Genomic DNA, 22,340 nt, shown 5'->3' with positions numbered 1-22,340 from the left:
CTAGATCAATTACCTACCTCACTGGGTCAAGTCCCATAACTCTGACATGTATTTTGAGCAAATTATGCCCCCTTTTGGACTTAGAAAATCCTGGTTAAAGTTTTTGCATGCAAGTACATACAGCTATTACTAAAAGGCATATTGATTTGAAACTTATTTTTTCTTTTTCTAGATCAATTACCTACCTCACTGGGTCAAGTCCCATAACTCTGACATGTATTTTGAGCAAATTATATCCCCTTTTGGACTTAGAAAATTCTGGTTAAAGTTTTACATGCAAGTTACTATCTCCAAAACTAATACAGATATTAAATTGAAACTTCACATGTGTCTTCGGGGTTATAAAACTAGTTGATAGAATCAAGTCCCATAACTCTGACATGTATTTTGGGCAAATTATGCCCCTTTTTGGACTTAGAAAATCCTGGTTAAAGTTTTGCGTGCAAGTACATACAGCTATTACCAAAAGGCATATAGCTTTGAAACTTATTTATTCTTTTTCTAGGTCAGTTACCAACCTCACTGGGTCAAGTTCCATAACTCTTAACATGTATTTTGAGCAAATTATGCCCCCTTTTGGACTTAGAAAATTCTGGTTAAAGTTTTACATGCAAGTTACTATCTCCAAAACTAATGCAGATATGGAATTGAAACTTAACATGTTTCTTCGGGGTTATTAAACTAGTTGATAGCATCAAGTCCAATAACTCTGATATGCATTTTGGTCAAATTATGTCCCGTTTCGAACTTAAAACTCTTTTGATATTTAACATTTTGGGTAATAATTTCCTGCTTCTGTGACAATATTTCGAATAGTCGAGCTTGGCTGTCTTACGGACAGCTCTTGTTTAACTTAAGCTTGACACAGAACTCCAGAAATATTATATTATATAGAAAACCTTTCCAATGTAATACAACTAATTGATGCTCCGAAAGGAAGGGCCTAATCAAAATAAGATAGCCATTATAGCAAACTCCTAGCAGTTCGAAATCTGATGGCCGGATTGGAATTAAGCGATATGCACTTTTTTGCAGTTTCGTCCTAAATTTTGAACCAGTTTAACCGCTTCATCAAAACTAGTGTATTGGACCGTGCATAAAGCCGGGTCAATATGATCATTGGTTGAACCGCCAGAGGGTACGACAAATGGTGAAACATGCGGAATTCCCCAGGAGCTTTTTTTGGAACAATGCCAATCGGTGACACGATTAGATTTTTAAGCGGGCGGTGAATGAATGGACTTGCAACCCTGCCTGCCTCTATTTCTTTATTAATTTGATTTTTTATGATATCTGGGTTTAATGACGTAGAACATCGATTGTTTGCATCTCATGCTAACCTGGGACCTGTATATTGGATTGGAAATCCTTGAGTAAAACCAGTTATTAAAAACTTTGATTTGTTGGTGTCGTACAGACGAGAATAGTGCCTAATAGCCTCAATTTTGACAGGGGATTTTGCTAAATTTACGACATCCAAGTTATGCGGCTGATCTGATGCATTAATCAAGGGCGTAATGACCTTAGGCCTATTGATTTCTCGGGTTACCTCCTCTTGGTCTTCTAAAGGGTCGGCGGAAGCCTCTGCCACGAAAATTAGGCTGAGATTTTGAGTGTTGACCTTGAACAAAGGATCTTGACTGAAAACAAGCAACCTCTGGGTGTCGTGCATGGCGTTTTGAGCATACATGTGCGTAGTTGCAGTTAGGCCAGTTGCAGTTACCCATATTGAAATCATTACAAGTGTACTTTCCAGGATTTAACCTAGTATTATTTGACGTCTGCTCATCCTTAACTTGTATGCAGCACCACCAGAGTTCATTATTCATTTGTGACCAGGAGCCGGGTGTTAAGGCTTGGCGGATTCGAAACTGCTAATCCTAATCTCTCCACCCATTTCCCCCCTGGCGCATAGCACAATCCCGAATATTGAACATGTAATGAAGTAATTCATGGACTTTGTCACTGTGTGTTTGTAAATAAATGGATGCGTAAATGATGAAAGCTTTCGTCCATTTTTCTATGGTCATTATTTTGTCTTTGCACACTTGCTGTGACACCTCAATATGACCGTCTGACGACAGTTTGAAAATGTTACCTGTGCAATAGTCAGACAATTCAACAGCCCCTTTTAAGAGTAAAGCAAGATTAATATATTCCCCTCGACAGATCTGTTGTTTAAGTGTAGAGGGTACGTGAAACGACAGGTTGTCTTTTGCCAAAGGACGAACGGAAAACTTCGCCTCGAATCTGACACATGCAAAGTTGACTCATTAGGTTGACTAGGAGGCAGGGAAACAAAATTATTGCGAGCGATGCCACACCCCGTACTCGCGTTTTTACTCAAACCTAACGGACTACATGGTTTTCTGCTGTTATCTGAAGGGAGAATACCTGAATCAAGTAAAATGCATTCAGAATCAATAACTGACTCACCTTTTTCTCCTTGCAGGAGCTGGTTGTCCCCTTCATCAAACTCTTCGTCCCCTAACGCCTGTGCCGTCGGACCACGTTGAGGGCTCCTATCCTCCTGACCAAGGTCATCAGCCCTCCTCTTCTGTCCGCGTGTATTCGGGCGGTTCTCCGGCTGATTTGCCACTGGTACCGGGTTGGCGTCATTGTCTTGGGGGTCTTGGCATATCCCTGCCATGCGCTCTACCTTGAGCCCTGCCTCCTCGTTGCCGCAGTCTTCCACGTGGCATCTTACTACCACTTAAATTACATACTATTTACTCTAAAGAATTTATCGGTGTGACTTGTCAAACGAAACAGTGTAAGTGAGACAAATTGCACGTGGTTTTCGGTTTTATACTGTTATTTTAGATGACTGGCTCTCGGTTGAATGGTTTAGTGCTATAAATAAAGGACTACAAAATCCGGAACCAGATTGACAGCTGATTGGATACGTTTCTATGACAACAAACAAAACATTTCTCGAAATAAATAAATCAAATTATTTTAAATTAAAAATGATTTTTATTAATTTCTTTACATCAGCAACAGTTTAATAAACTTACCTAAACAACTGGATTAACGCATTCATCCAGTTATCTTGCAGTTAGTCATTTTTAGGTCGACTATACAAAGTATATGGAGAGCTATCCTACTCACCCTGGTGTCGGTGTCTTTCCGCGTCCACACCTTGGTTAAAGCTTTTACACTTTCTCTTTTTTCTCCTTACCTCTGTAATTACTTGATGGATTTGCTTTAAACTTAGTAAATAGTTATTCCTCATCATTACCCACATCATATGGCACAAGGGCCACACCAATATTTCATGAATTATCCCCCCTTTTTACTTAGAATTTCAGGTTAAAGTTTTGATGCACTTTCACTCTGTCTCAGTTATTCCTAAATGGATTTGATTCAAACTGAGTGTAGTTGTTTCACATCATCTCCCACATCATATGAGACAAGGCCCATAACTCTAGTGCCAATGTTTAATGAATTATCCCCCCTTTTACTTAGAATTTAAGGTTAAAGTTTTGATGCACTTTCACTATATCTCAGTTATTACTAAATGGATTTGATTCAAACTTAAAACAGTTGTTCGACATCATTACATCGGACATAATAAAAGATATGCATAAAAAAGGCCTACAAGTTTTTGTCACATGTAATTCAGAAAGTTGGGCATTGTGCTCACTGCTACAAGTAGACACCATCGTTTATGACTGAAAAATTGTTGAAAAAGACGTTAAACCCGAACACACACACATACAGAGAAAGTACTTGGCCTAGGATTATGAAACATTACAAGAATATTATTAAGCCTGTGAAGTTCTTCACCTGAGATTTTGCTAGAGATTTCATTCAGCCAGACCAGAGTAATGGCCCTTTACTTAGTCATAAATAATGCTTAAAAGAGCATAAAAATTTGTGTTTCCCTTAATTATCTTAAGATGTATTTTACCAAGGGTCATGAAACATAGGAATATTATTCAGCATGTGAAATTGTGTACCTGGGGTTTCGTTTGGGATTTCTGTCAGTCAGACCAGAGTTATTGCCCTTAAGTCAAATATATGCATAAAGGGTATGCAAGTTTGTGTCGTTTGTATCTCAAAATATTCTTGAATTAGAGTCTTAAAACATTAGGGGATTTTAATATGTGAAGTTGTACAAGTGCTGTTCTCTTTGGGCTTCCACAGAGCTAGACCAGAGTTACGGTCCTTGACCTAGTGAAAAATACTCATTAAGTGCCTAAAAGTTTGTTTTGCGTATATCTTAAAAATGTTTCACCCATTGTCATGAAACAATGTTCAGTGACAGGAAGTGGAGGTGCCTTATGGATACACAGATAGTTTCTTTCTGTGTCTTTCTTGTTTTGAGATACAGATCCTTTAATTCTTATTTGAAATTTAAACACAAAAATGTTTTATTCAATTTCCACAATTCCATTCTTTAGACTAATGTTCATTTTTTAGCTGTAAAATAAGATACAGGCAGGTAGAAGTCAACTTTTTCAGAAGCACTAAATAGAAACATAAGGTTCTACAATGTAAGATACACTTGAAATTACAGTGAACTACAAATTATGATTGTGTGTGCCTTAATTGTATGTGCATTGAAGCAAAATATTGGACCATTTTAATTGCAGATTTATAATTACCACAACTGTGTCTGTTTCCCTAACAGTTAAACATTATTTAGTTCAAATCCAAAATTATAAAATTTTGTCCATTTTGAAAATTTTAACAGTATAGTTTATCATTTTTCAGACGTACGTTATTCTTCTCTGTCACCAAAGCAACATGGAAGACATGACAAGCAACACTACGGCTCAGCAGGAGATGTCACCTCTGTCTCCAGGGTAAGCTTTACTTCTCCTTACATCCCTTTTTCAGTAACTCTGGCAGCTTAACAAGAAGTTTCATTTGGCATTCATTTGTTGATCTGCTTTGACCAATTCATTGAATTTATTGTTCATTAATGATTGCAAAAACTATTGAAAAGACTAGCATTACTCCAAATCTTGACAGCTTGTAACATTTCCTCTTAGAGAGAATAGGCATGTCTGTATATTATCACCTTAACATACATATCAGTTCCCCTTATGCTTAAATGCACTTTGTAGTCATTAAGTTCTTTTCAGACATGATTTTGAAACTAAATATTTACACTATAGCCTGGTTTGTCTGTATAAGGTCAAATAGAATTGGTAAATGAACTTATTTTGTTACTAAGATGAATGAGAACAACAATGCTCCAAAGAAACTGAGAAAGGAAACAACCTTACCAGATAGTACATCCAACCTTGCCACTGACACTGTACCTCCCTCACTTGACAAAGTCTCACTTACACCTCCCTTTCCTTCTAACGAACACAGTAGACAATCTGCAGGTGCTGGTATAGAAATAAGCACAACATCAGGAGAGATACATGGAGAGAAAGTCAGTAAACTTAGAACCAAACCAAAAGAAGTAAGGGAAGATACAGCTTTCGCTGCTGGCACTGACCATGTCGAAAGTGATACAAGTAGTGTAAATGAGAATGATATGGTGGACTTGAAACATCTACTGGATGTTAAAACAGTTGTAGAAGCTTTTGAAAGGAAAAGAATTATGAACACAGTTGATTCAGATAACATTAATCTGGATGAATTTGGTGCTGTTGGTGGAGAGTCAGTTGAAGAAGTTCAAGGGATTTTACAAAAAAGCCCTTCTGATTCTCCACAGAAAAAGTCATCTTCAGTACAGTTTAATGATGAAGTGACTGTGGAAATGTTTTCACAAACTGATCCCACAGCTTCAAGCACCACCAAGGCAACATTAGCACAAGGTGATGGTCCTTCACCAATTGCAAGTCTGAGACTTTCTAGAGTCACAGCTCCCAGTGAGTCTGGTTTTGAAAGGGAAATAACCAGAAAACAAAATCAGCAATACTTGAATGAAGCAGAATCTTCTGCAGAGGTAAGTCCAGATTTTACAAAATTATCAGCCATGCAATCTGAAATGAAGAACAAAGAATCAAAGCTTGGCAGGAAAAATAGCGTGCCAAAACTTTTATCACCTGCTGAATTGCTACACAGAAAACAAAAAGCTGCTGCTTCTAATCAGATGCAAAGTGCAAGTATATTACCTTCAACTTCTACAGGAACAGACCAAAACATTCACCCAGTTTTGCAAGGATCTGAAACAACTGAAGACGGCAAAAAATCACAGCCAGTAGATCCTGGCAGTGTTGGAGGCAGATCTAGCCCTCCTAGTGATGACGAATTTCCTTTACCTTTTGATTCAGACATAACAATGCCTGGGAAAAGCAATGCATATGGCAAATCCATGGCACAGTCTGGCGCGAATAGCATTTCTGACGAAAAATGTATTGACAGTAAAATTACTGAGAATACTCATTTATCCATTACAAAATCTAATGAAGATAATTTCACATTGTCTGGGTATGAATTTACTGAGTATATGATTGAAACAGATACACATAAAGACAGAAAAGAATATGAACAAGGAAACGGTATTAGAAATACAAAACATATGCCCTTCCCTACATTACCAGAGCTCCAGCAGAAGATACTAAATGAAAATTTTAATGTTGCGCATACTTACCCTGCTACAGCTAATAGAGGTCATGGTCAATTTTCAGCAGAGAAAAAGTCTGTAGATACAAAAACAGTCAGTTCTGGTTTAAGTTATACACCACCCTCAAAACTACACCAGAAGGTTATGGACATGGTGAGATCAGGTATAATTACACCAGGAATAGGTGCATTTAGCTACATTGCCCAACCAGAATTATGCAAAGTGCAACAAGATATTGATAAAAGTACCATCAAAGCTGATTCAAGTAATGAATTACCTATTTCTGATGAACACTACATTGTACCTTCAAAGTCTAAACCTAAGGATGAAAATCAAGAAAAGCTTAATGTACTAAGCCCTAGACTTGGTGCCTTTAGCTATTTGTCTCCTCCAGAACCACTGAACAAACCTGAAGAATTAAGTAAAAATACTGCAAGAGATTCTGCAAGCAAAGAAGAGGTCAACACCAGTAACGTGGTAGATATAAAATTACCTGAAGAGAAAAGCATCCAAAATTTAAAAGGTCTGCCTTATAAAGCATTGTTGAAGGCAGAATTGAAGGAATTGGAGCAAACAAAAGAAAAGGCAAAACATTGGATGAAAAGAAATAAGAGGAAACAACATTTGGATAGCTTATGGAGATGGACACAAAATAATTCTCAGTCAGATGTCCTGCTTAAGAAGGCTTTGTCAAATGCATCCACTTATGGTTTGATGAGTAGTCAAGAAAGTTTGAACTCTGGTATAGATAGTGAATTCAAATGTGATAATGACCATGATGTTGACCGTGATGTTGACCATAAGTTGAGAGAAAAGGACATGCATTTATATTGGAAAGATTGGAGTGATGAGGAAAAAAAGGATGCTGTACCTAAAAAAATGTTCAAAGGAACTATAAGATACAATCCGCTAGAGCCACGAAAGGAAAATGTTGAACAGTGGCAAAAGAGATGCAAGAGAAAAGAAAGGTTGGACAACATACAGAGATGGACTCAAGATCATTCTCAGTCTGATATCCTGCTGAAGAAAACATTATCAAATGAATCAACAAGTAATGTCATAAGTAGTAAAGAATGTCTGAATTCTGACCTTTATGAGAGTACAAGGAGAGACGATGACGAATATATAAGAGAATCAGATGGAACTTGTCTGCATGAAACTCTTGCATACATCAACCATAGACTGATTAATTTCTTGTTACGTATCCAGGACAAGCATGTTAATGACATTCCAATAAGTGATGATGATTTTAAAGAGCTAATGCTCTTACAGTCATTAATCACTGAAGTATCAAACCAAATTGAAGAAGCAGAAAAGTCAGTAGATGAGGTAAAGTCAAATTTGACTGATGAAGAGGCTACTGTTACACAAGACGAAGAGAGGATCTTGTTGAATAAACTGATGCATCAGCTGGCATGGGCAAGATGCATGCTGTTTACTGCATGCAACAGCATGGCTGGTAAAATATCTGATCTTAGAGGAACATCTGTTGATTCAATTGAGAGTGGGTACTTAGCTGAGACTGATGCAGATGAAAATGAGACTGAATCATCTGTTGATGTTAGGATATTTCCACAAGGAAGTTTTAGTTTGTTCAAGAGTATATCAAGTGACACTGGCTATACTGGTGATGTAGATGATTCTGATAGCAGGACTGTTAATTCCAAAGAATTTGTAGATAAATGGTTGTATTCAAATAAGTTTTCAGATGAAACTGCAAAAACTATGTCAGAGAAGCAAGAAGTAAATGATACAAAGGTAAAAAGTAATACACATGACAAAAATGTTGATAGAAAGATGGAACAGATTCAGACTGAAAGCTGTAATCTGGATAAAGATGAAGCAGATAAAAGTGGAGATATATCTGTCACTGAAGATTCATTAGAAGTACATGTCCCAGAGAGTGAAGGGAGTTCAGTAGAATTTTCACCAAGAACAATCAAGATGATGACATGTTTGGAGTACCCTGAGGATACAAGGGAAGTGGAAGTGGATCTTGGCCCATCTTATGTAAGGCTAGATAGGGAGGGATGGTACAGTGTCGAAGATGAGGCAGAAGGGATAACTGCAGATGATTTACAACACCATTTGTTGCTCATGGTATTATCATGTTTCTAAAATGAATTTTGACTGTTATTGTTCTTTAAGAATTCCATTGTTTTGAATTTGCTGACTAATTTCTGTTTTTGATTTTTTATGATTTTTAGCTCACCAGAGCACAAAGTGCAGAGGGTGAGCTATTGTGATCGCTCACCGTCCGGCGTCCGGCCGTCGTCCATCCATCCGTCCGGCCGTCGTCCATCCGTCCGTCCACACTTTCCTTTAAACAACATCTCCTCCTAAACCAACAGGCCAATTTTGATGAAACTTCACAGGGATGTTCCTTAGATGGTCTTCTCTAAAAATTGTTCAAAGAATTGAATTCCATGCAGAACTCTGGTTGCCATGGCAACCGAAAGGAAAAACTTTAAAAATCTTCTTCTCAAAAACCAGAAGCCCTAGAGCTTAGATATTTGGTGTGAAGCATTGCCTAGTGGACCTCTACCAAATTTGTTCAAATCATGACCCCGGGGTCAAAATTGACCCCGCCCCAGGGGTCACTTGATTTTACATAGAAAAATCTTAAAAAATCTTCTTCTTGAAAACCAGAAGCCCTAGACCTTAGATATTTGACATGTAGCATTGCCTAATGGACCTCTACTAAAGTTGTTCAAATCATGACCCGAGGGTCAAAATTGACCCCGCCCCAGGGGTCACTTGATTTTACATAGGAAAATCTTCAAAAAATTTCTAAAAATAAAGCAGAAGGCCTAGGCCTTAGATATTTCACTTGTAGCATTGCCTAGTGGATCTCTACAAAATTTATTCAAATCAGACCCCCGGGGTCAAAATTGACCCCGTCCCAGGGGTCACTTGATTTTACATAGGAAAACCTTAAAAAATCTTCTTCTCAAAAAGCAGAAGCTCTAGAGCTTAGATATTTGACATGTAGCATTGCCTAGTGGACCTCTACTAAAGTTGTTCAAATCATGACCCCCGGGGTCAAAATTGACCCCGCCCTAGGGGTCGCTTGATTTTACATATGAAAATCTTCAAAAATTTTCTTAAAATAAACCAGAAGGCCTAGAGCTTAGATATTTCACATGTAGCATTGCGTAGTGGACCTCTACAACATTTGTTCAAATCATGACCCCAGGGTCAAAATTGACCCCGCCCCAGGGGTCACTTGATTGTACATAGGAAAATCTTCAAAAAATTTCTAAAAATAAACCAGAAGGCCTAGGTCTTAGATATTTGACATGTAGCATTGCCTAGTAGACCGCTACAAAATTTCTTCAAAACATGACCCCGGGGTCAAATTGGCCCCGCCCCATGGGGTTACTTGATTGTACATAGAAAAATCTTCAATATTTTCTAAAAATAAACCAGAAGGCCTAGAGCTTAGATATTCAACATGTAGCATTGCTTAGTGGACCTCTACAAAATTTGTTCAAATATTGACCCCCTCAGGGTCAAATTGACCCAGCCCCAGGGGTTACTTTATTGTACATAGGGAAATCTTCATAAATTTGCTTAAAATAAACCAGAAGGCCTAGATCTTAGATATTCGACATGTAACATTGCCTAGTCGACTTCTACAAACTTTGTTCAAATCATGACCCCCGGGGTAAAATTGGCCCCGCCCCAGTGGTTACTTGATTGTACATCGGAAAATTTTCCAAAAAATTTCTAAAAATCATCAGTTTGACATTTGAAACATATTACTCTGGTGAGCGATCCAGGGTCATCATGACCCTCTTGTTATTCCAGTTATAGATGCTTTGTGGAATTTACTTATTATTGATCCATAGATTGAATTGTTTTGTTTCTTCTTATGTTTGTTATCACTCTTTGTTTCACACAGAATGATTAGATTGTCAAGTGTGAAAATAACAAAGTTAAGATAAATAGTGTAAACATTTTATAAACAGTTTAACTTTATATTCTGACAAAAGAGGATGTCTGTTTTAATATAAAAGGGTTTTCACAGCTCTGCTTCTGAATCAGTTCTAGGCATAAATACCTTAAAATCTTATAGTGTTAGAAAATTGTTTTAAGTCTTTAAAATTGCGTTATATATACAGATTAAATAAAAAGTTTATTATATTTCTGAATCAAGTTTATTTTGTTGATCGCAGATTTTTCAGGGAAGCTTCTTCGATCATAAGAGTTAAGATCAAATTGACCTGCATTAAATGCATATTAATTAAGGAAACTATTTTCAAGGAGTAAGTTTTCATAACAGTGGATTTCTTAGGTTTCTTATGAAGAGTTCTGAAAAATACTTGGAAACCTAGGAAACTGTACAGCTTGGCATGTTTAATCTAAATGGATGCAGGATACAGCATATGTATTTTTTAAGTAAGAAAGTTTTTGTCAATCTGCACTTGTTGTTTAGTAAACATTCTCACAGGCAATAATGAGACATGCAACCATTGCACTAAGTTAACGAGTTACACACCATTTCTATGCCTGTTAACAAGTGCATTGAGTCAAACATACTGTGAATATATTGAAAAATGTGCTGTCCAAATAGGATATCAGTTGCTATGATACTTGCTGCCTTATTAACCCTTACCCTGCTAAATTTCTATAATGGACTCGTCCATCATTCATTTGGGCAGTACCATGTGTTTACTGAAAATTTACTGACTGAATAGCAAACAGTGCAGACCATGATCAGACTGCACGATCTTGGTCTGCACTGGTCGCAAAAGGCAGAATTACTTGCCGCCAGCAGGCTAAAGGTTAAACCATTATATCCCTTGTTCACTGGAAAAAGGCAACTGCAAAACATGTATGTAACACCTGTTATCTTTATACCTGTCCAGTAATTTTCAATTATTTTTCATTTGTCAGGACTTGTAAACTTAAGAGAGGAACTATATTGATAAGGGTATTATAATCTAGATTTACATTTAATGGTGTTGGGAGGTGAGAAAAGGAATGTGCTTAGAACAATTTGACCTGATCATTTAATTTTGTAGATGTTTTATATATCTTTAGTTAGGTAGACAAGAATTATTGAGAGCGAATGAAAATGTAAAATACCTTTTATTGTTTTAAAAATTTGAACGCTTTAATTCTGAATATGAAACTGGTACATTTTTAACATTTGATGTATTATTTTAATGGTATGTGTAATCAAAATTTCTTTGTCCCCTTGAAACATTTTAGGGGCCTCCGTGGCAGAGTGGTTAAGGTATCTGACTTCAAATCACTCTCCGATGTGGGTTTGAGCCTCACTTCAGGCTTTGAATTCTTCATGTGAGGAAGCCATCTAGCTGGCTTACGGAAGGTCGGTGGTTCTACTCACGTGCCTGTGATGGAATAATGTATGGAGGGCCACCTGGGGTCTTCCTCCACTATCAAAGCTGGAAAGTCACCATATGACCAATAATTGTGTCTGTGCGATGTTAAACGTAACAAAAATTTAAAACATTTTAGCACAATAAGTACCTTTGCAGACCTTATCTGTAAAATGGCTTTATAGGTTCAAGCTTTTGCAGATTAACACTTCTGACATGTAGGTGTAGGTAAATAAATAATTTTTCTGTGGAATCATATTTCTTAGAGATATGACACATTTCTTAATCAATCCGCCGTACAGGCTGTTATTATAAATTCTAACACAACCAGCGAATAACCTACATACATGTAGAGCAAAATCTATCTTGAGTTATTCTGCAACAAACCACTCGCGTGCAATGACGTCATCCGATCCAGGTGCGAAGCATAAAAAGTAGTTACTATTTTTTCTAACACTGTTGATACTATTATGTCCTGTTAGAATCGAAATAACAAGTTCCCAAGTGTGATTTATCATAAAAAAAACCCTAGTTTTTCATTCTTATGCGAAACAATATATCACTCAGGCCTTCAGCCTTCGTGATATATTCTTACACATAAGAACTCAAAACATGGGTTATTCCATGATAAACCAGACTTGGGAACTTGTTATTTCTTAAATGAAGTACTACTGTTTAGTGATAAAATATAAAGTGTCTGAGAAAACAACTTCATGTCAAAATCTGTTTTAAGTCCTATTTCTTTAGAAATAACTGTTTAGAATTAGAATGATCAGGTCATATTGTACAGATAGCAGTTGCTTGCAATCTCTTGACATGCTCATGCTTTGTCTATGTGTGGTTTAAAGCTGCATTTTGCATTTTTAAGCCTAATATATTACCATATTTGTCAGCTATAATTTTTGCACATTTAATATTTCTATATTACCATATTCATCATCTGTAATTTTATTGCAGAAGTCTGACACCAACCTTGTCTTTTATTATTTAGATATCATCATTGAAAACTGTTTTAAACAGATGTAATTTTCAAAATGAACTGGTGTACAAATGCCAATGTAAAATATGCATATTATTACTTTTGATGTTAAGGATAACTGAATATTTATATCATTTTTTTCAAAAAGAATTCAGTGAATTTGTAAATCAATCTAAGTTAACTAGAGAGAAGTTTATAAAATTAAAAAAAAAGCATTTTCTTAGCAGATCATATAGTCCTTAGGCTTTGATAACAAGACATTTTATTTTTAGCAATGTTTAAATATTATGGAATTTCTTTGCTCTTTTTGCAGTAGGCTTGACCAGTTTTCATTTGACAAAATATTGGAATAATTGATGTCAGACATTTGCAAGCTCATGAGGGTATAATTATGGTTATAATGAAACTATGTTTGAAGTCCAGTCTCAAACCACCTGTGTCAGACTGGTTGTTTTGGAGCACAGTTTTTTAAATTGACCAATCACACAGACTGGTTTTGAAACTCAGTGTTCATTCCAAGACTAGTATCCAAACTCTATGTTCATCATGAGACTGGTTTCCAGACTCCGTGTTTTAACCCTTCGAGTGTGTGTTCAATGTATTGCTTTGCAATGCTTTACCTTGTTGCACTTAAACTTCAGGAAGGGTCACCGGACAGGGGTCAAAGGTTGTTTGGGTCATCACAGAATCTTGACAGGGTAAGCGTGTAGAATTATGCATTTTCAATGCAGTTTTACCACATAAATAATCCTTTTTCTAGTTATTGATGGAGTAAACATGAGCAATTATACATTCTATTTGCATTTTTCTCTAAATTATGACTATTTGTAATAGTGCATGTTTTCCTGACAATGTTAAAGAATACTTTCTTGAGAATTCCTCTTGAAAGATTGTTATTGATACTTCAGGAACAATAGAAGATTTATGTACAAAGTGCATATTGCATATCAGTTAGTTTTGCAATTTTTGTCTACCTGAACAAGCAGATTAAATAATGAGAGTATCAGATTTCTAATGAAGTTTCAGGCTTGCTAAATGCATTTTCAGGGAGTGTTTCTGTCTACCAGAATTCTAGTCCAGGTCAATTTAGTATATTGAGAAATTGTTTGTAGTGCAAGTGAAATTGATGACTTAGCTAATTTTTGGTATTGAGGCACTGGCCATAATTATAAGATGTCACTTTTTTATTATACCCCGATGAAAGTTGGAGGGATATAGTTTTGGCGTTGTCCGTCCATCCTTCTGTCCAAGCTCACATTTGCATACTTAGGTGGTTATAGGAACAATAGGTAACTGTACTTTTTGTGCCCCCCATGAGTGGTGGGGGCATACAGATTTGCTCTTGTCCGTGCGTCCGTCCGAAGTTCGTGACACGCCAAGCTCAAAAAGTATTTGATATAGATTAATGAAACCTTGCATGAGTCTTTATCATGATATGAACTTGCGCACCTTCTATTTTTCGTCTGGCTCTGCCCCCTAATTTTAGAGTTATGGCCCCTGAAATAGTCAAAAATGCACATTTTCACCTTGTGACACGCCTAGCTCAAAAAGTATTTGATATAGATTCATGAAACCTTGCATGAGTCTTAATCATGATATGAACTTGGGCACCTCCTATTTTTCATCTTGGTCCGCCCCCTATTTCTAGAGTTATGGCCCCTGAAATATTCAAAAATGCACATTTTCACCTTGTGACACTGCTAGCTCAAAAAGTATTTGATATAAATTGATGAAATCTTGCATGAGTCTTTATCATGGTATGAACTTGCGCACCTCTTATTTTTGGTCTGGCTCCGTCCCCTATTTTTAGAGTTATGGCCCCTGAAATAGTCAAAAATGCACATTTGCACCTTGTGAAAGCCTAGCTCAAAAAGTATTTGTTATAGATTCATGAAACCTTGCATGAGTCTTAATCATGATATGAACTTGGGCACCTCCTATTTTTCATCTTGGTCCGCCCCCTATTTCTAGAGTTATGGCCCCTGAAATATTCAAAAATGCACATTTTCACCTTGTGACACGCCTAGCTCAAAAAGTATATGATATAAATTGATGAAACCTTGCTTGAGTCTTTACCATGGTATGAACTTGTGCACCTCCTATTTTTGGTCTGGCTGTGCCCCTATTTTTAGAGTTATGGCTCCTGAAATAGTCAAAAATGCACATTTTCACCTTGTGACACTGCTAGCTCAAAAAGTATTTGATATAAATTGATGAAATCTTGCATGAGTCTTTATCATGGTATGAACTTGCGCACCTCTTATTTTTGGTCTGGCTCCGTCCCCTATTTTTAGAGTTATGGCCCCTGAAATAGTCAAAAATGCACATTTTCACCTTGTGACACGCCTAGCTCAAAAAGTATTTGATATAGATTCATGAAACCTTGCATGAGTCTTAATCATGATGTGAACTTGGGCACCTTTTATTTTTCATCTTGGTCCGCCCCCTATTTCTAGAGTTATGGCCCCTGAAATATTCAAAAATGCACATTTTCACCTTGTGACACGCCTAGCTCAAAAAGTATTTGATATAAATTGATGAAACCTTGCATGAGTCTTTACCATGGTATGAACTTGTGCACCTCCTATTTTTGGTGTGGCTCTGCCCCTATTTTTAGAGTTATGGCCCCTGAAATAGTCAAAAATGCACATTTGCACCTTGTGACACACCTAGCTCAAAAAATATTTGATATAGATTCATGAAACCTTGTGTGAGTCCTAATCATGATATGAACTTGTGCACCTCCTTTTTTTTTTTTATCTGGGTCCACCCCCTATTTCTAGAGTTATGGCCCCTGAAATAGTCAAAAATGCACATTTTTACCTTGTGACACGCCTAGCTCAAAAAGTGTTTGATATAAATTGATGAAACCTTGCATGAATCTTTATCATGATATGAACTTGCCCACCTCCTATTTTTCATCAGGGACCGCACCCTATTTCCAGAGTTATGGCCCCTGAAATAGTCAAAAAATGCACATTTTCACCCAATTATGTGCTTCACTCAAAAAGTATTAAATGTAAATTCATGAAACCTTGCTTGAGTCTTTATCATAATGTGACCTTGCACACTTGGCATTCTTCTTGAGAATTTTAGCATTTATTACAGAGTTATAGCCCTTGAAATAGCCAAACTAGTGGATTTTTTGTTTGTGATGCTCATAGCTCAAACAGTATATGGTATAGAATAATGAATCCATTTCATCATTTTTTGTTTTGAGGCTACTAGTATACCCCATTAAGACTGCAAACATTTGAATGATTTCCCCTTATTTGTGACAAATATACCAGTGGGGGGCACACCCTGTGTCCTACAGACACATTCTAGTTCTTTGATGTCATTCGTTCAGTAAGGCTTTTATGTGGCTATTTTTCTCTTACGTGGCTAAAACAACAATAGAGAGAACAAAAGAGTAGCCACATAAGTATCCATATGAAGGAACGTCCGTCTTTCCGTCCGTCCTTCCATCCGTCTGTCCATCCAGAGCCATATCTAGGAAATGGTTGGGAATATTTATATAAAACTTCATATACATGTTCACCACTCTGAGTTTTTGTGGCCCGCCAAGTTTCAGTCAGATTGCCCTGGTAACACCAGAGTTATGGCCCTTAGAAGTTTCTAGTGTTAACTATATAGGGTACTGTAAATATGGCAATTGCTGCATCATAACTTTTGATATATTTGACCTAGAACTATGAAACTTAAACAGACTTTAGATCACTATAATGTGGTTGTGTACACACAATTTTGTTCAGATTTATTTTGTAAATTAAGAGTTATTGCCCTTTAATTGTATAAAAATCCACATATTTGTACATAACAAACTTACCATTTGGTAGAATTTCATTAAATTTCTTTCATTCTTTTCCATGAACATTTATTGTAAACATGTGAAGTTTTGATTACACCCCCCCCCCCCCCATAAAAAAATATTCCTTATTTTAGATTTTTTTTCAAACAAACGTCATACACATGTTCACCACTATGAGGTTATTGGGCCCATCAAGTTTCAGTCAGATTTCCCAAGTAACACCAGAGTTATGGCCCTTAGAAGTTTCTAGTGTTAACTATATAGGTAACATATTTGTACAAAACAAACTTACCATTTGGCGGAATTTCATTAAATTTCTTTCATTTCTTTTCCCTTAACATTTATTATTAACATATGAAGTTGTTCACCCACACCTGGTCACCCACTTGCCTTGGTCACACCCCCTCCCCCTCCCAACCCCGCTCCCCCCTAAAAAAAAATTATTTTTTTTCATGCCTTATTTTAGATTTTTTTCAAACCTTCCATGAATATTTATCAACATGCAAGTTGTACCATTCCCCCACCTCGCATTTCAATTAACTGCATTTAATTTTAAAAGCTTATTACAGTAAGCATGTCCCATTCAAAATAAATTCTTTAGTCAGGATCAAAGTATCATACATTTATTATGTACTCTTTAATTAAACATTTGTTTTCTGTTAAATTTATTTTGACTAATGAAATTATTTGCTTCTTATTAACATCCTTAACTTTTGCCAGATATATTTTTTTGCCATTCCTCACTTGAAACCCTTTCGGCGGGGAATACCAATTCATCGAATTTGCTTATTCAAAATGTATTATTAAAGAGGTGGGCAGTCTTAGATCATATATACATGTGTAATGAGATATTTTCATCACTTCTGTTGTCTAAAAACATTAAATTGGCTCACAGTGCTTTTTCATGCCAGTCTTTTCTAACAGAGGTGGTTGAGTTTTCTGCTGTATTTAAAAAATAAGTTTTAAATGAATAGATACAAGCAGTGATGTCGTTATATTTGTGCCTTATTGGTTTTTACGTGAGCACTAGGCGCTTGGGGTGAGCTTTTATGATCACTCACTGTCAGTTGTATGTCCGTCCATCTGTTTGTCCACTTTTCTTCAGATGACATCTTCTCTGAAATTACTTGTCAGAATTGCCCCAAACTTGTTTAGTAGCATTTTGGCATGTTCCTGTATCAAGTATGTACAACTGTTTCAGCTTGGCCTCTCTTGAGGGCAGCCAGAACTAAAAATAGAAAAACCTTTAAATGACTTCTTCCCATAAACTGCTTAATTGATCTTCATCAAACTTAGTCTATAGCATCATTATGAGGTTCTCTCCAAAGTTTGTTCAAACTGGGGACCTTGGCCTTTGTCAGGGGCTGCTAAAGCTTAACATAGAAATACCTGAACAGCTTCTCATGTACCACTGGATGGATCTTCATCAGACTGGATCTATAGCAACACTGTAAGGTCTTCTGTCAGTTTGATCAAACAGTGGCACTTGGCCCCTTTTAGGGGCTGCTAGGGCTAAAATAGGACCTTTAAATGACTTCTTCTCATGAACTGCTTGGTGGATCTTCATCAAACTTCACCTGAAAGGTCCACTCCAAAATGTCTTCAAGTGGGGGAGGTTGGCCTCTTTAGGGGCCACTAGAGCTTAGAATAGAAATACTGTAAATGTCTTTTTCTCATCAACAGCTTAAGGGATCTTCATCAAACTTGGTCTGAAGCATCATTGTAAGGTCCTCTCCCAATTTTGTTCAAATAGGGTTGCCTGGTTCCTTTTAAGGGCCTGTAGAGCACGAAATAGAAACACCTTTTAACAACTTCTCCTCATCAAACTTGGTATGTAGCATCATTGTTAGGTGTGCTCCCAAAATTCAATCAGGGCACCATCAGCCCTCTTGTAGGGGCCACTAGACTTAAATATATAGATACCATTAAACAACTTTTTCTCATGAACCACTGGATGCATCTTCATCAAACTTGGTCTGTAACATCATTATAAGGTTCTTGCCCAATTTCTTGCAAATTAGGGCACTTGGTCCCATATAGGGGCTGCTAAAGATAAAAATAGAAGCATTATAAAGAGACCTTCCAAAACACTCTCAGCCTGCTCCAATTGTCTATGTGTCCACCCAAGACCTAAGAAGCATATTGTGTATAAACTATGTCATCTGTCACACTGATTTATGTAACCAACTACTGCTGCCTCTGGAACTTTCCACACCTGGAGCATATTTATGGTCCACACTCTGTAAGCCTGTTTAAACTGTGAAACCCAGGTGAGCGATCTAGGGCCATCGTGGCCCTCTTGTTTTAAAAAGAAAAACGAAACACTTTTAAAACTAAGAAATGTCAAGTAAACTCCACAAGGAGTAAGGGAATGGTTCACCAGTGTGATGAGTACACATCTGTGCTTTATATTCAATATTTTAACTCTTTTATGGACATTATTTTTATGCCAGAACAGATACCTGTTTCTTTCCTCTTCTGCAGAAGTGGAGGAAAAAAATATTGTTCTTTTGTAACAATAAAACAAGTTGGTTTCATTAAAAAAATATCTGTTATGCTTGATATAGAGACTGTTTGTATTGTAGAGAGATGGTGGTGGGGGAAAGAGGAAACAGGCATCCCGAAGTATGACACCTGACTCGCGTTTCATGCTTGACAAGGTAACATTTACAACTTGATTCTGAAAATAGTGTCTTGTTCTGATAGTTGATTGACATGTATTGTTTACATCGCACACAGACTTTGAAAGTAGTAAAAAACTATATCACACTTGTTCAAGAATGATGCCAAAATAACTCTTTACTTCATTTCTGTCAGAATTAATTTAATTCAAAACTCTCCAGCTATTTATTCACAACTATGGTGAACAATATGGATCTATTCATTTACAAAGAATTTGATTATCAATTATAAATTTATAGTATGTGCTCATCCTAACTCCTATAAAATACAAAGGAACCTAAAACTTTTTTCTCCATATTCATGAGTAAATTTCATAAACATTAATGACGTAACTTGTTGTCAGGATAAAATGATTAATTATATACACTGACGAGATATGAAAACGCAACAAACATATGCCTGAATATATTTTGTACTACAAAAAACATCACCTTGAAATGTTAAACACATACACATTTCGATACTCTATACCCATTGTGTTAATTTTACGGTCTGTTGTGCTGATTATATTTGAACACATACACATCTCGATACTCTATACCCATTGTGTTAATTTTACGGTCTGTTGTGCTGATTATATTTGAACACAATAGGTATAGAGTATCGAGATGTGTATGTGTTCAACATTTCAAGGTGATGCTTTTTGTAGTACAAAATATATTCAGGCATATGATTGTTGCGTTTTCATATCTCGTCAGTGTACATATACATGTACAGGCAAAAGAACAAAATAATGTTTGCTGTAGAACTGTTTTCATATTTCTTGATACAAATCTTATTGTCTATAAATAACTGACGCTGATAAATGCAACTGAAAAAAGAACAGAAAACTGATAGGTATTTGTAAGAACCTGTAGAATATTGATATTTTGATATTGTACATCATTTAAAATCAGATGTCTGATTCCTTTCAGTTGTTTTTGTAAAAAAAATATCTTCTTTTCAGTAATACATAATTATGTCTCCCACCACACAGTGGTGTGGGAGACATATTGATTTACTCCAGTCTGTGTGTCTGTCACAAATCTTGTCCGCACTCTAAGTCGAACATTTCTCATCCAATCTTCACCAAACTTGAATAAAATGTGTTTGACCATAAGACCTCGGCCAAGTTCGATAACTAGCCAAATCCGCCTAGGCACTTTTGAATTATGGCCCGTTAATTACTGATTGGAACCAATCGTCTAGACCATCCAGACAAACCAGACATTCATGATAGGAACCATTCGTCTGAACAATCCAGACAAACAAGGCAGTTGTGGGATACATGCCCTTTTCTCAAAAGCATCTCTAGTTATGTCAATTATTTTATATCATGGGCTACTTTTACCATTTTTGTGTGTATTGATGCTTATAGAACAGAATGTCTATACACAAAGATCTAGGCATATTTTAGTTTAGTTTGAGAGGCCTGTATCTATAGGATCTCTCTCTGTGTTCTGGGGGGGCTCTCTGTCTGTTCTGGGGACTCTCTCTTGCTCTGTCCCTCTGGTCAGAGTGCTCTATGCCAGTACTAGCAGAGGATGAATTTGGCTCTCTAAGTCAATGTTCAGGCTTCTGTTGTATGTAAAGTGCCTTTTAGAAAGAGTGCTATATAAATCAGGTATAATACATACTATCTACAAAAAAAGTTAATACAGAATGCAATGTTCCTGGAATTGGCTATTTATAAAACAAATACAGCATTAATTATTAACTATGTTCACATGTAGCTTCAAAACAAAAGTTTATAATTAAAAATAATTTTTTGATGAAAAACTGTATAAGATATAAAATTTACATGATATGCATTCATACAAATATAATCGTTATTTGCATTGGAGATTGCTCTATCTTTAGTGCCATATTTCTTGCACAAAGACATAGATTTTACAGAAACATCACATGAAAAATTTAATAGCGAGTAATAAAAGTCATTAATTAAATAATATTTTTGGAAAAAATGTAATGAATTGATTTTATTAAAATATATGAACACATTACTTTAATGCAGATCAAACAAACATTACTGTATATTAATATTAATATATATTGGTAAAACATCAAGTTGTAAGGGTGTTAGAAAACTGTTTGTGTTAGCCAAGGTTTCGAGCAATCCAAACATAGATACTGTAAGGAAAACAGCCAGCGACCATTGAATAGCTCATCGTTAGCTCAACTATACAAAGTATATGGAGAGCTGTCCTACTTGACCTGGTGTTGGCATCAGCCTCATGTCAGCATCTGTTCAGTGTTTACACCTTGGTCAAAGTTTAAATGCATTGTCTCTTTATCTCTGTAATTACTTAATGTATTTGCTTCAAACTTATGTAGTTATTCCTCTTCATCACCTACATCGAATGGCACAAGGGACATAACTCTGGCACCAATGTTTCATTAATTATTCCCCTTCGTTACTTAGAATTTCAGGTTAAATTTTTGATGCACTGTAATACACTCTATCTCTGTCATTACTGAATGGATTTTATCTAAGTTTAAATTGTTTGTTTCTCATCATCATCCACATCATATGACACAGAACCATAACTCTGGCATTAATATTTTATGAATTATACTCCCCACCTTTACCTAACATTTTGGTTAAATTTGATGCAATTTCACTGTATCTTTGTTATTTCTGAATGGATTTGATTCAAACTTATAATAGTTATTCTTCTTCATCACTCACATCAAAGAGCACAAGGGTCATAACTCTGGCACCAGTATTTCACGAATAATTTCCCCTTTTTACTTTGAATATCAGGTTGAAGTTTAGATACACTCTCACTATTATTACTAAATGGAATTGATTCAGACTTAAAATAGTTGTTCCACATTACTAGCCAAATGATATGTCATTATTGTTGTAGAAATGATCCCTGAACTAAATCCAGTTTATTCTTAGTTAACGTTTCGATACCACTTCACTTTATTTCTGTTGTTTCTTAGTCTAGAAACATTTGCCTCTTGCTTAAACAATTGTCCAATAACATCATCCACATTGGATTC

General features: G+C 36.2%; 1 protein-coding gene across 6 annotated transcripts in view; it reads left to right on the top strand.

Annotated features, from left to right (window-relative positions):
• LOC123523252 (uncharacterized) overlaps nt 1-22,340 on the top strand; it is a 98,242-nt gene that overhangs the window by 19,794 nt on the left and 56,108 nt on the right. For all 6 annotated transcript variants that reach the window (XM_053550268.1, XM_053550269.1, XM_053550265.1 and 3 more), the window contains 4 exons: nt 4,720-4,811; nt 5,186-8,632; nt 13,501-13,557; nt 19,256-19,330. In XM_053550268.1, coding sequence (XP_053406243.1) covers nt 4,720-4,811; nt 5,186-8,632; nt 13,501-13,557; nt 19,256-19,330 — 3,671 coding nt within the window. The remainder of the gene's footprint in view (nt 1-4,719; nt 4,812-5,185; nt 8,633-13,500; nt 13,558-19,255; nt 19,331-22,340) is intronic.

Source organism: Mercenaria mercenaria, chromosome 8 (genome assembly GCF_021730395.1).
Source record: "Mercenaria mercenaria strain notata chromosome 8, MADL_Memer_1, whole genome shotgun sequence".
Classification (NCBI taxonomy): domain Eukaryota; kingdom Metazoa; phylum Mollusca; class Bivalvia; order Venerida; family Veneridae; genus Mercenaria; species Mercenaria mercenaria.
This window is presented reverse-complemented; position numbering and strand designations above follow the sequence as displayed.